Source organism: Pan paniscus, chromosome 16, assembly GCF_029289425.2.
Source record: "Pan paniscus chromosome 16, NHGRI_mPanPan1-v2.0_pri, whole genome shotgun sequence".
Taxonomy (NCBI): Eukaryota; Metazoa; Chordata; class Mammalia; order Primates; family Hominidae; genus Pan; species Pan paniscus.
In genome coordinates, this window is record NC_073265.2 from 89657242 (window position 1) to 89670954 (window position 13713).

Below are 13713 nucleotides of genomic sequence, written 5' to 3' on the forward strand. Positions count from 1 at the left end.
GAGGCACCCTCTGGGCACCCTGCTGTCTCCACTTCTGTGTCCAACTCAGAACTCCAACCACCTTGGGGCTCAAGTCCTGGGCTGACCTTTGCTGGGGTCATCTGGGAATTGGGCCAAGGATACCCTCAGAAGGTCTTCTCTGGCTAGGAAGGGATTTATCAGAATGGCTTTGCTCCTGCATAGTTAGGAAAACTAGTCCAGAATAGAACCCAAGTCTACGGAAAGATGCAGGTGTTTGTGCTTGAAGTCAATGGAGCTGGCCACTAGGAATTTGGGATACACAGACCTTAGTGAAATTGGTATCCTTCTGGGTTTCCATGAGACTTAAGATTGTTGTTCTTTTTCCAGCTAAGAAGTCATCCCCAGAGCCACTGGCAGCCCAATGGGGCTTCCTGCAAGTTGGCCAATGGCCTGCACTGCTCAGACTCAAGGTGCTCTCAGCTCTCCTGGGGTTACTCTGGGGGACTGGTAACCTGCCCCAATTCCTCACAACTTCCTTCACTCTTCTATGATCCTCCTTCCTGTCCCAAGCTTGTCTTCTATCATTTTCCTTCCTGTTCCCGCCCCTAAGCCACCCTGGGGGTGGCTGCATGTTAGTCAAATATGACAGCACTGTGTGGTCCCCTCTGGGTGCTCATGTCATTACAACACAGGCGTGAAACCAGCCATAACCCGGGAGGAATGACACTGAACCAATTTACCAGACTGATCATCAAAATCGATTCTCAACACATAAATGGTGAGTCAAGTCATTTGTGTTTTACCCAGAAAGCTGTGGGCAGGTTTATCTTCCACCACACGGATCCTCCGAGCTCCAGCAGGAATGATGGCAGCTTCGATATAACCTGTAGCAACAAACGACACAGAGGTAAACCACACCTCCACCCTGCACCAGAGGCCGTGCAGCATCCCCCGGCCAAAATCTAGCTACCAAGCCCCCCACAGTGGCTTCAGAAATGGAGGGCTGGCGCAGAAGGAGGCTCTCCTAAGGCCAGGACCTCCCGGTGGCCCCATTTCCAGAGAGCAGGATTTGCACATGTTTCAGGTTGAGTGGTGTCCCCCTCCTCCAAATTCGTATGTTGAAGTTCTAACTGGGCCCCCCCTTCAACCAGAACATCAGCATGTGACCACTGCAGGCATATTAAGATGAAGTCATCCTGGAGTAGGTAGGCCTAATCCAAAATGACTGACGTCCTTACAAAAGGACATGCACATAGGGAGACATGCACATAGGGAGACATGCACATAGGGAGACATGCACATAGGGAGACATGCACATAGGGAGACATGCACATAGGGAGACATGCACATAGGGAGACATGCACATAGGGAGACAAGCACATAGGGAGAATGTCGCGAGAACATGAAGGCAGAGATGAAGTGATGTTTCTACAAAGCAGCCAAGGAACGCCACAGACTGCCAGCAAACCACCGGAAGTTAGGCAAGAAGCATGGAACAGATCCTCCTTCGTGACCTGCAGAAGGAACCAACCCTGCTGACACCTTGATCTCAGATTTCTCAACTCCAGAACCAAAAGACAGTAAGTTTCTGGTGCTTATGCCACCTAGTTTGCGGCACTTTGTTACGGAAACCATAGCAAAAGAATAGAGCCTGGTATTCTACGAGAATGGCACCTCCCTGGTGCATCAGTGAATAGTGGCCCTGGTCTCATTCATCTGCTGGAGGGCCTTTTGCTCTTTGTTGTATTTTGAACTTTCCCTGAATATCCATGGGATGACAGCAGAAACCAAGCAATTTACCCTATGACAAAACTACAGTATTGCCTTGACACACGGTGCACCGTTTCTTGCTTCCACCACCTTTGGCCATTTCACTTGTATAGTTTTGTCCAATTCCTTGCATGTTTTTAAGCAGAGTAGGGGGCCAGGACGGCAGGTAGGAAGTGAAGACTCGGGAAAACATGACTGAAGCTGCCAGGGCAGAAGCTGGCAACTGGCTAATGCCTGGTTAATAGGGTGATTGCCAGTAAGTGAGCCTAACATGACGGTGAGATTCTGAAACGTAGGCTGGTAATAATTTTGGTTTGATTTTTATTTGGGATTTAGACAAGCATATTAGGCGTTTGTTTCTGTGATTCAGATGAGGCTCTCAACTTAGATTACAAATCCTAGCCCTGTTGTTCCCAATGTGATCACCAGAATCATGAGCGGAGCTGTAAAAAATTAGAGATTTCTAGGTTCAACTATGTGGAAATCATGGAAATACCTATTTTGAGGGGTCTATTTATTCATTCATTTTCTCACAATAAAATGGATTTATTTTTATAATAAAAATAGTATACAAAAGTTCAAACAACATATAGCAGAAAACCAGAATTGACCTATACCACATCACAATGAGAAAATTACCCCAAGAAAGTAATATTTTGGTGACCAGCCTTTTCAACAACTCTTAATGCATATAAACATACATATATCATTTTATGTGAAAAGAATATTATATGTACTTTTAAAAGATCAGTGACAACTTCAAAATAATTAGTTTTGCTAGGAAATGTATGTATAAGGTACAAAATTCAAAAATTATAAAAGGATCAAGCAAAAAGTATATTGATCTATAGGCTATATGAGGTGTTCTGTAGCCAGCTACATTTTTAAACTATAATAATTTCTATATTTTGGCCGAGTTTCTATGTAGCTAACTCTACATCTGCTAATATGACAGTTCTGTTTCTTCCTTTCTAGTCTTTATGCCTTTAGTTTCTTCTTTCACTATTCTGGTTGCAATTTACAAAACCACATTGTATGCAAAATGCTATTGCGGCATCCTCGTGTAATTCATGATGTCCTAGGAGTGCTTCCGAAGTTTTCCCACCGAAAAAGATTGTTACTGTGAGAACAGGATAGGTATCATGAATCTATCAGGTTAGGGACATTCTCTTGTTTAAATTTTACTTTAAGTTCTGGGATACATGTGCTGAACGTGCAGGTTTGTTACATATGTATACATGTGCCATGGTGGTTTGCTGCACCCGTCAACCCATCACCTCGGTTTTAAGCCCTGCATGCATTACGTATTTGTCCTAATGCTCTCCCTCCCCTTTTCCCCCACCCCCCGACAGGCTGGGGGGTGTATGTGATGTTCCCCTCTCTGTATCCATGAATTCTCATTGTTCAACTCCCACTTATGAGTGAGAACATGTGGTGTTTGGTTTTCTGTTTTTGTGTTAGTTTGCTGAAAATGATGGTTTCCAGCTTCATCCATGTGCCTGCAAAGGACATGAACTCATTCTTTTTTATGGCTGCATAGTATTCCATGGTGTACATGTGCCACATTTTCTTTATCCAGTCTATCATTGATGGGCATTTGGGTCGGTTCCAAGTCTTTGCTATTGTAAACAGTGCTGCAATAAACACATGTGGGGACATTCTCTTTTTGAATACTTAGTGTGCTAACAGCTTTTATCATGAAGAGATATTAAAGTTAATAAAATGTTTTTGTGCATCTACTGAAATCATCATACTGTTTTTCTCCCAAACCATACCAAGAACTCAGAGTTGAACTGTGATCACGCTTGTCAGGGCTTAGATGGTATATGGATACACGTCTTAGATATTTTTTTTAAAATTATTTCATACATGTGGTGTTTGCTTAGTTTTACATAAACATTTATCATTTTTTTCTCACCATTTCTTCCCCACATCAGACCATTCTTCTGATATCTTTTTTTCTTCCTTAAATCCATGTGAAGTTCCTTTAGTGTAGGTCTCTTGGTTGTTGTAAACTCTCTGGCTTTGTTTATCTATAAATGTCTTCATTGACATTCTCTTGGCTTTGAGAAATGGTGTTCTTGGGCATTTGATTCTAAATTGGTTGTTATTGTCCTTCAACACTTGAAATACACTTTTCCACTGTCTTCCCTTATGATACAGAGAAGGCAGCCATCATTCTAAGTGTCGTTCCTTTCTAAGTGGCCCATCTGTCTCAGCAGTATTCCTTCAACGCTTGAAATACACTTTTCCACTGTCTTCCCTTATGATATTGAGAGGGCAGCCATCCTTCTAAGTGTCGTTCCTTTCTGTCTCAGCAGTATTCCTTCAACACTTGAAATACACTTTTCCGCTGTCTTCCCTTATGATATTGAGAGGGCAGCCATCCTTCTAAGTGTCGTTCCTTTCTGTCTCAGCAGTATTCCTTCAACACTTGAAATACACTTTTCCGCTGTCTTCCCTTATGATATTGAGAGGGCAGCCATCCTTCTAAGTGTCGTTCCTTTCTGTCTCAGCAGTATTCCTTCAACACTTGAAATACACTTTTCTGCTGTCTTCCCTTATGATATTGAGAGGGCAGCCATGCTTCTAAGTGTCGTTCCTTTCTGTCTCAGCAGTATTCCTTCAACACTTGAAATACACTTTTCCGCTGTCTTCCCTTATGATATTGAGAAGGCAGCCATCCTTCTAAGTGTCGTTCCTTTCTAAGTGGCCTATCTGTCTCAGCAATATTCCTTCAACACTTGAAATACACTTTTCCACTGTATTCCCTTATGATATTGAGAAGGCAGCCATCCTTCTAAGTGTCGTTCCTTTCTAAGCGGCCTGTCTCAGCAATATTCCTTCAACACTTGAAATACACTTTTCCACTGTCTTCCCTTATGATATTGAGAAAGCAGCCATCATTCTAAGTGTCGTTCCTTTCTAAGTGGCCCATCTGTCTCAGCAATATTCCTTCAACACTTGAAATACACTTTTCCACTGTCTTCCCTTATGATATTGAGAAGGCAGCCATCATTCTAAGTGTTGTTCCTTTCTAAGTAGCCTATCTGTCTCAGCAATATTCCTTGGTGTTCTGCAGTTTCACCATGACATTTCTAAGCATAGATAAAAGGGAAATACCAGTTGTCAAATTTCTCCAGTCACATTTTACGTTTAACATCTAAGAACTATTAGACTACTCATAGTTTTGTGTCAACCTTTCTTGGGACACAAAGCTATATTATTAGTACACATTTTTTTTTTCTGACCTATTTGATTTTCTTTTGAACATCAGAGTACATATGTTTATCTCTTTTGTCTTCTGCAGTGCTTATTTTATCTTTTATTTTTTATTTACCCTGCTTGGATGACTTTGTGCTTCCCAGGTCAGATCAGATCAATCCCTTGGATTGTTTCCTACCTTTTATCTTTTAACCGTTTATTAATTTGTACAAAAAATGCAAATGAAAAAAAAAGAGCCAAGATGGCCGAACAGGAACAGCTCCAGTCTACAGCTCCCAGTGTGAGTGACACAGAAGACAGGTGATTTCTGCATTTCCAACTGAGGTACCTGGTTCATCTCACTGGGGAGTGTCAGAAAGTGGGTGCAGGACAGTGGGTGCAGCGCACTGAGCGTGAGCTGAAGCAGGGAGAGGCATCCCGTCACCCGGGAAGCGCAAGGGGTCAGGCAATTCCCTTTCGTAGTCAAAGAAAGGCGTGACAGATGGCACCTGGAAAATCGGGTCACTCCCACCCTAATACTGCGCTTTTCCAACGGTCTTAGCAAACGGCACGCCAGGAGATTATATCCTGCGCCTGGCTCGAAGGGTCCTACACCCACAGAGACTCACTCATTGCTAGTACAGCAGTCTGAGATGAAACTGCAAGGCGGCAGTGAGGCTGCGGGAGGGGGGCCCGCCATTGTCCAGGCTTGAGTAGGTAAACAAAGCCACCGGGAAGCTCGAACTGGGTGGAGCCCACCGCAGCTCAAGGAGGCCTGCCTTCCTCTGTAGACTCCACCTCTTGGGGCAGCGCATAGCCAAACAAAAGGCAGCAGTAACCTCTGCAGACTTAAATGTCCCTTTCTGACAGCCTTGAACAGAGTAGTGGTTCTCCCAGCACACAGCTGGACATCTGCGAACAGACAGACTGCCTCCTCAAGTGGGTCCCTGACCCCTGAGTAGCCTAAATGGGAGGCACCCCCGAGTAGGAGCAGACTGACACCTCACACAGCTGGGTACCCCTCTGAGACAAAACTTCCAGAGGAACGATCAGGCAGCAACATCTGCTGTTCACCAATATCCGTTGTTCTGCAGCCTCTGCTGCTGATACCCAGGCAAACAGGGTCTGGAGTGGACCTCCAGCAAAATCCAAAAGACCTGTAGCTGAGGGTCCTGACTGTTAGAAGGAAAACTAACAAACAGAAAGGATATCCACACCAAAACCCCATTTGTATGTCACCATCATCAAAGACCAAAGGTAGATAAAACCACAAACATGGGGAAAAAAAGAGCAGAAAAACTGGAAACTCTAAAAATCAGAGCACCTCTCCTCCTCCAAAGAAACGCAGCTCCTCACCAGCAAGGGAACAAAGGGACAGAGAATGGTAAGCTGAGAGCAGAAGGCTTCAGATGATCAAACTACTCTGAGCTAAAGGAGGAAGTTGAAACCCATGGCATAGAAGTTAAAAACCTTGAAAAAAGATTAGATGAATGGCTAACTAGAATAACCAATGCAGAGAAGTCCTTAAAGGACCTGAGGGAGCTGAAAACCAAGCCATGAGAACTACGTGACGAATGCAGAAGCCTCAGTAGCTGATTCGATCAACTGGAAGAAAGGGTATCAGCGATGGAAGATGAATGAAATTAAGCGAGAAGAGAAGTTTAGAGAAAAAAGAATAAAAAGAAATGAACAAAGCCTCCAAGAAATATGGGACTATGTGAAAAGACCAAATCTACTTCTGATTGGTGTACCTGAAAGTCACGGGGAGAATGGAACCAAGTTGGAAAACACTCTGCAGGATATTATCCAGGAGAACTTCCCCAATCTAGCAAGGCAGGCCAACACTCAAATTCAGGAAATACAGAGAACGCCACAAAGATACTCCTCGAGAAGAGCAACTCCAAGACACATAATTGTCAGATTCACCAAAGTTGAAATCAAGGAAAAAATGTTAAGGGCAGCCAGAGAGAAAGGTCAGGTTACCCACAAAGGGAAGCCCATCAGACTAACAGCGGATCTCTCAGCAGAAACTCTACAAGCCAGAAGAGAGTGGGGGGCCAATATTCAACATTCTTAAAGAAAAGAATTTTCAACCCAGAATTTCATATCCAGCCAAACTAAGCTTCATAAGTGAAGGAGAAATAAAATACTTTACAGACAAGCAAATGCTGAGAGATTTTGTCACACCAGGCCTGCCCGAAATAAAATACTTTACAGACAAGCAAATGCTGAGAGATTTTGTCACCACCAGGCCTGTCCTACAAGAGCTCCTGAAGGAAGCACTAAACATGGAAAGGAACAACTGGTAACAGCCACTGCAAAAACATGCCAAATTGTAAAGACCATCGAGGCTAGGAAGAAACTGCACCAACTAAAGAGCAAAATAACCAGTTAACATCATAATGACAGGATCAAATTCACATATAACAATATTAACCTTAAATGTAAATGGGCTAAATGCTCCAATTAAAAGACACAGACTAGCAAACTGGATAAAGAGTCAAGAACCATCAGTGTGCTGTATTCAGGAAACCCATCTCATGTGCAGAGACACACATAGGCTCAAAATAAAGGGATGGAGGAAGATCTACCAAGCCAATGGAAAACAAAAAAAGGCAGGGGTTGCAATCCTAGTCTCTGATAAAACAGACTTTAAGCCAACAAAGATCAAAAGAGACAAAGAAGGCCATTACATAATGGTAAAGGGATCAATTCAACAAAAAGAGCTAACTATCCTAAATATATATGCACCCAATACAGGAGCACCCAGATTCATAAAGCAAGTTCTTAGAGACCTAGAAAGAGCCTTAGACTCCCAAACAATAATAATGGGAGACTTTAACACCCCACTGTCAACATTAGACAGATCAACGAGTCAGAAAGTTAACAAGGATATCCAGGAATTGAACTCAGCTCTGCACCAAGTGGACCTAATAGACATCTATAGAACTCTCCACCCTAAATCAACAGAATATACATTCTTCTCAGCACCACACCACACTTATTCCAAAATTGATCACTTAGTTGGAAGTAAAGTACTCCTCAGCAAATGTAAAACAACAGAAATTATAACAAACTGTCTCTCAGACCACAGTGCAATCAAATTAGAACTCAGGATTAAGAAACTCACTCAAAATCGCTCAACTACATGGAAACTGAACAACCTGCTCTTGAATGACTACTGGGTACATAACGAAATGAAGGCAGAAATAAAGTTGTTCTTTGAAACCAACGAGAACAAAGACACAACATACCAGATTCTCTGGGACACATTTAAAGCAGTGTGTAGAGGGAAATTTATAGCACTAAATGCCCACAAGAGAAAGCAGGAAAGATCTAAAATTGACACCCTAACATCACAATTAAAAGAACTAGAGAATCAAGAGCAAACACATTCAAAAGCTAGCAGAAGGCAAGAAATAACTAAGATCAGAGCAGAAATGAAGGAAATAGAGACACAAAAAACCCTTCAAAAAAAATCAATGAATCCAGGAGCTGGTTTTTTGAGGAGATCAACAAAATTGACAGACCACTAGCAAGACTGATAAAGAAGAAAAGAGACAAGAATCAAATAGACGCAATAAAAAATGATAAAGGGGATATCACCACTGATCCCACAGAAATACAAACTGCCATCAGAGAATACTACAAACACCTCTATGCAAATAAACTAGAAAATCTAGAAGAAATGGATAAATTCCGTAACACATACACCCTCCCAAGACTAAACCAGGAAGAAGTTGAATCTCTGAATAGACCAATAACAGGCTGTGAAATTGAGGCAATAATTAATAGCTTACCAACCAAAAAAAGTCCAGGACCAGATGGATTCACAGCCGAATTCTACCAGAGGTACAAGGAGGAGCTGGTACCATTTCTTCTGAAACTATTCCAATCAACAGAAAAAGAGGGAATCCTCCCTAACTCATTTTATGAGGCCAGCATCATCCTGATACCAAAGGCTGGCAGAGACACAACAAAAAAAGAGAATTTTAGACCAATATCCCTGATGAACATCGATGCAAAAATCCTCAATAAAATACTGGCAAACCGAATCCAGCAGCACATCAAGAAGCTTATCCACCATGATCAAGTGGGCTTCATCCCTGGGATGCAAGGCTGGTTCAACATACGCAATTCAATAAACGTAATCCAGCATATAAACAGAACCAAAGACAAAAACCACATGATTATCTCAATAGATGCAGAAAAGGCCTTTGACAAAATTCAACAACTCTTCATGCTAAAAACTCTCAATAAATTAGGTATTGATAGGTATCTCAAAATAATAAGAGCTATTTATGACAAACCCATAGCCAATATCATACTGAATGGGCAAAAACTGGAAGCATTCCCTTTGAAAACTGGCACAAGACAGGTATGCCCTCTCTCGCCACTCCTATTCAACACAGTGTTGGAAGTTCTGGCCAGGGCAGTCAGGCAGGAGAAGGAAATAAAGGGTATTCAATTAGGAAAAGAGGAAGTCAAATTGTCCCTGTTTGCAGATGACATGACTGTATATCTAGAAAACCCCATCGTCTCAGCCCAAAATCTCCTTAAGCTGATAAGCAACTTCCGCAAAGTCTCAGGATACAAAATCAATGTGCAAAAATCACAGTCTTTCTTATATACCAATAACAGACAAACACAGAGCCAAATCATGAGTGAACTCCCATTCACAATTGCTTCAAAGACAATCAAATACCTAGGAATCCAACTTACAAGGGATGTGAAGGACCTCTTCAAGGAGAACTACAAACCACTGCTCAATGAAATAAAAGAGGATACAAACGAATGGAAGAACATTCCATGCTCATGGGTAGGAAGAATCAATATCATGAAAATGGCCATACTGCCCAAGGTAATTTATAGATTCAATGCCATCTCCATCAAGCTACCAATGACTTTCTTCACAGAATTGGAAAAAACTAAAGTTCATATGGAACCAAAAGAGAGCCCGCATCACCAAGTCAATCCTAAGCCAAAAGAACAAAGCTGGAGGCATCACGCTACCTGACTTCAAACTATACTACAAGGCTACAGTAACCAAAACAGCATGGTACTGGTACCAAAACAGAGCTATAGACCAATGGAACAGAACAGAGCACTCAGAAATAATACCGCACATCTACAGCCATCTGATCTTTGACAAACCTGACAAAAACAAGAAATGGGGAAAGGATTCCCTATTTAACAAATGGTGGTGGGAAAACTGGCTAGCCATATGTAGAAAGCTGAAACTGGATCCCCTCCTTACACCTTACACAAAAATTAATTCAAGATGGATTAAAGACTTAAATGTTAGATCTAAAACCATAAAAACCCTAGAAGAAAACCTAGGCAACACCATTCATGACATAAGCATGGGCAAGGACTTCATATCTAAAACACCAAAAGCAATGGCAACAAAAGCCAAAATTGACAAATGGGACAAAATTGACAAAATTAAACTAAAGGGCTTCTGCAAAGCAAAAGAAACTACCATCAGAGTGAACAGGCAACCTGCAGAATGGGAGAAAATTTTTGTAATCTACTCATCTGACAAAGGGCTAATATCCAGAATCTACAATGAACTCAAATCTACAAGAAAAAAACAAACAGCCCCATCAAAAAGTGGGCAAAGTATATGAACAGACACTTCTCAAAAGAAGACATTTATGCGGCCAAAGACACATGAAAAAAATGCTCACCATCACTGGCCATCAGAGAAATGCAAATCAAAACCACAATGAGATACCATCTCACACCAGTTAGAATGGCGATCATTAAAAGGTCAGGAAACAACAGGTGCTGGAGAGGATGTGGAGAAATAGAACACTTTTACACTGTTGGTAGGACTGTAAACTAGTTCAACCATTGTGGAAGTCAGTGTGGCGATTCCTCAGAGATCTTGAACTAGAAATACCATTTGACCCAGCCATCCCATTACTGGGTATATACCCAAAGGAATATAAATCATGCTGTTATAAAGACACATGCACACGTATGTTTATTGCGGCACTATTCACAATAGCAAAGACTTGGAACCAAGCCAAATGTCCAACAATGATAGACTGGATTAAAAAAATGTGGCACATATACACCATGGAATACTATGCAGCCATAAAAAATGATGAGTTCATGTCCTTTGTAGGGACATGGATGAAGCTGGAAACCATCACTCTCAGCAAACTATCACAAGGACAAAAAACCAAACACCGCATGTTCTCACTCATAGGTGGGAATTGAACAATGAGAACACATGGACACAGGAAGGGGAACATCACACACTGGGGACTGTTGTGGGGTGGGGGGAGGGGGGAGATATAGCATTAGGAGATATACCTAATGTTAAATGACGAGTTGATGGGTGCAGCACACCAACATGGCACATGTATACCTATGTAACTAACCTGCACGTTGTGCACATGTACCCTAGAACTTAGAGTATAATAAAAAAAATGCAACTGATTTCTATGTATTAATTTTGTACCCAACTTCCTGAATCCTTTTATAATTTGTCATATTTTCACGGTTAATTCTCTTAGGATTTCAAGATAAATAATAATATCACAATAATATCTACCACAGTAATAGTTTTACTCTTTTGAAATGTTTATGGTATAAACATATGTATTCCTCACCCATCCAAGTACTAACCAGACCTGACCTTGCTTAGCTTCTGAGATCAGAGAAGATCAGACACATTTGGGGCGGTGTGGCCGTAGTCATTTTTCTTTTCTAAATGCATTGGTGAGCACCATCAGAAAAATGTCAAATATTCCTGGAGAGAATGTACACCTTTGTTTTGTTTTTTATTACAACAAGAATGCTTACAGTGTTTTGCTGTTGAATATAATGTGGGCTTATGGTTATATAGAGTGTATAATAATATCTCATGTATAACATATTTTATGCATAATATAATCATGTTAAAGACATATACATTATTCTCATATGAAGAGTTTTGTTAGGAATAAAGGTTGAATTTTACTGCATGCTCTTTCAGCATCTAAGGGCATAGTTTCCTCTTGCTCTTACACCTTGTTCTATTAACAGTATAATTATATTAATATATTTTCTAATATAAAACCATCTTCACATCTCAGAATAAACCTCACTTGGCAATAGCATATTATTTTAATATGCTGCTGAATTGTTTGCTAATATTATATTTAGAACTTTCGCAAAATTATTCGTAAGAATGCTCTGTAATTGTTCTTATGCTTCCTTTGTTGGATTGGGTTTTAGTATCAGTATTATACTTGCTTTAATTAGGAGTATTTCTATGCTTCTGTAATAACTTATCTGTGTTGATTTTATATAGAGTCACGATTGGGAAATTTTTTCAATCATTCATTTCAAACAGGTTTTAAAATTATTTACAGAACCGAGCAATGTAATCTCTTATGACTTATTAATTTCCTCTGTACTTTATTTCCCTATTCTCTATTACTTTACATATTTGTACTTTCCTACCCCCATTTGGTTCATTAAATGAGAAAACAGTGGAGCTGTATACTATTTAGTTGGATTTCTTCATCCTGCCCCCTACCAATAAATTCTACTTGTTATTTTTTATTTAATGTTCTTCCATAGGCCTGTATATTTATACTTCTATTGTGTAACTTATCAGATGCAATTTAGTCCCTGGATATTACAAAATAAGGAAATGAGAATAATCATGGTGCATCCTACTTTCTCACATCCCATTTCAACTTTTATTATATCATTTTGACATTGTATTAGTTTGTAACATTTACTTTTTACTCTCTAAGGTAATTCCTATAGTTGTTTTAGTTTTCATCCTAAAAAGGAATTTAATGTTTGTTATGCATTTTTCTGCCAGTTTCTCTAATAAATTCTTGCTGGTCTCAAATGTGTTCCCTTTGAGATGGGCTTATGGGAATTCCATTTTCTGAAATATGATACTGTACAGCAAAAAATAATTGTTCATTGTCCTTATCCTTGAATGTCAATTTGGCTGCTGTAACATGTTGAGGTCATACTTGCTTTCTCTGAGGCTGTTGTATGAGTGGCTCCACAAAATGTGACCGTGGAGAAGTCTGAGGACTGCTGGTTATTGCCCTATTATTAGGTTCTCTAAAATTTAGATGGGATGCTCAAAAGAGTCTTACCTTTAATGTCTAATAACTATTAGGCTATTCATAGCTTTGTGTCAACTTTTCCTGGGATACAAGGCTATATTATCTGTACACCTATCTTTTTTCTGATCTATTTGCTTGGTTTTCTTTTCGGGGGGATATCAAAGTATATACATTTGTCTCCTTTGCCTTCTGCAGTGCTCATTTGATCTTTTATCCCGGGACTTTTTGTTTATTTCCATTTTCCACTGTTGTTTTCCTCAATCCTGTCCTCCAGGTTTCTTACTGCACTCTCATAGTGCTGATTTTCTCTGTCTGCTTCCACGTAGACCTGGTTTCTGTGATGGATTCAGTGACCTCTCCTACGTACGTCCTCAATTCTGCTAAGTCACGTTTCATCTCTCTCTCTTGCTTCATTGTGTCACTGTTTCTTTCCTGAGGTTTTGTATCTTAGCTATGAATTCTTATTTTCTTTCTTTTTTTTGTTTTCAAGATGGAGTTTTGCTCTGTTGCCTAGGCTGGAGCACAGTACCGTGATCTCAGCTCAATGCAACCTCCACCTTCCGGGTTCAAGCAATTCTCCTACCTCAGCTTCCTTAGTAGCTGGGATTACAGGCGCCCACCACCATGCACAGCTAATTTTTGTATTTTTAGTAGAGATGGGGTTGCACTATGTTGGCCAGGCTGGTCTCGA

At 40.7% G+C, this 13713-nt stretch overlaps 1 protein-coding gene across 2 annotated transcripts in view; it reads right to left on the minus strand.

The window, feature by feature from the left end:
• ADAMTS17 (ADAM metallopeptidase with thrombospondin type 1 motif 17) overlaps positions 1-13713 on the minus strand; it is a 376073-nt gene that overhangs the window by 91432 nt on the left and 270928 nt on the right. For both annotated transcript variants that reach the window (XM_034939509.3, XM_034939508.3), the window contains one exon: positions 765-845. In XM_034939509.3, the coding sequence (XP_034795400.1) occupies positions 765-845 (81 nt within the window). The remainder of the gene's footprint in view (positions 1-764; positions 846-13713) is intronic.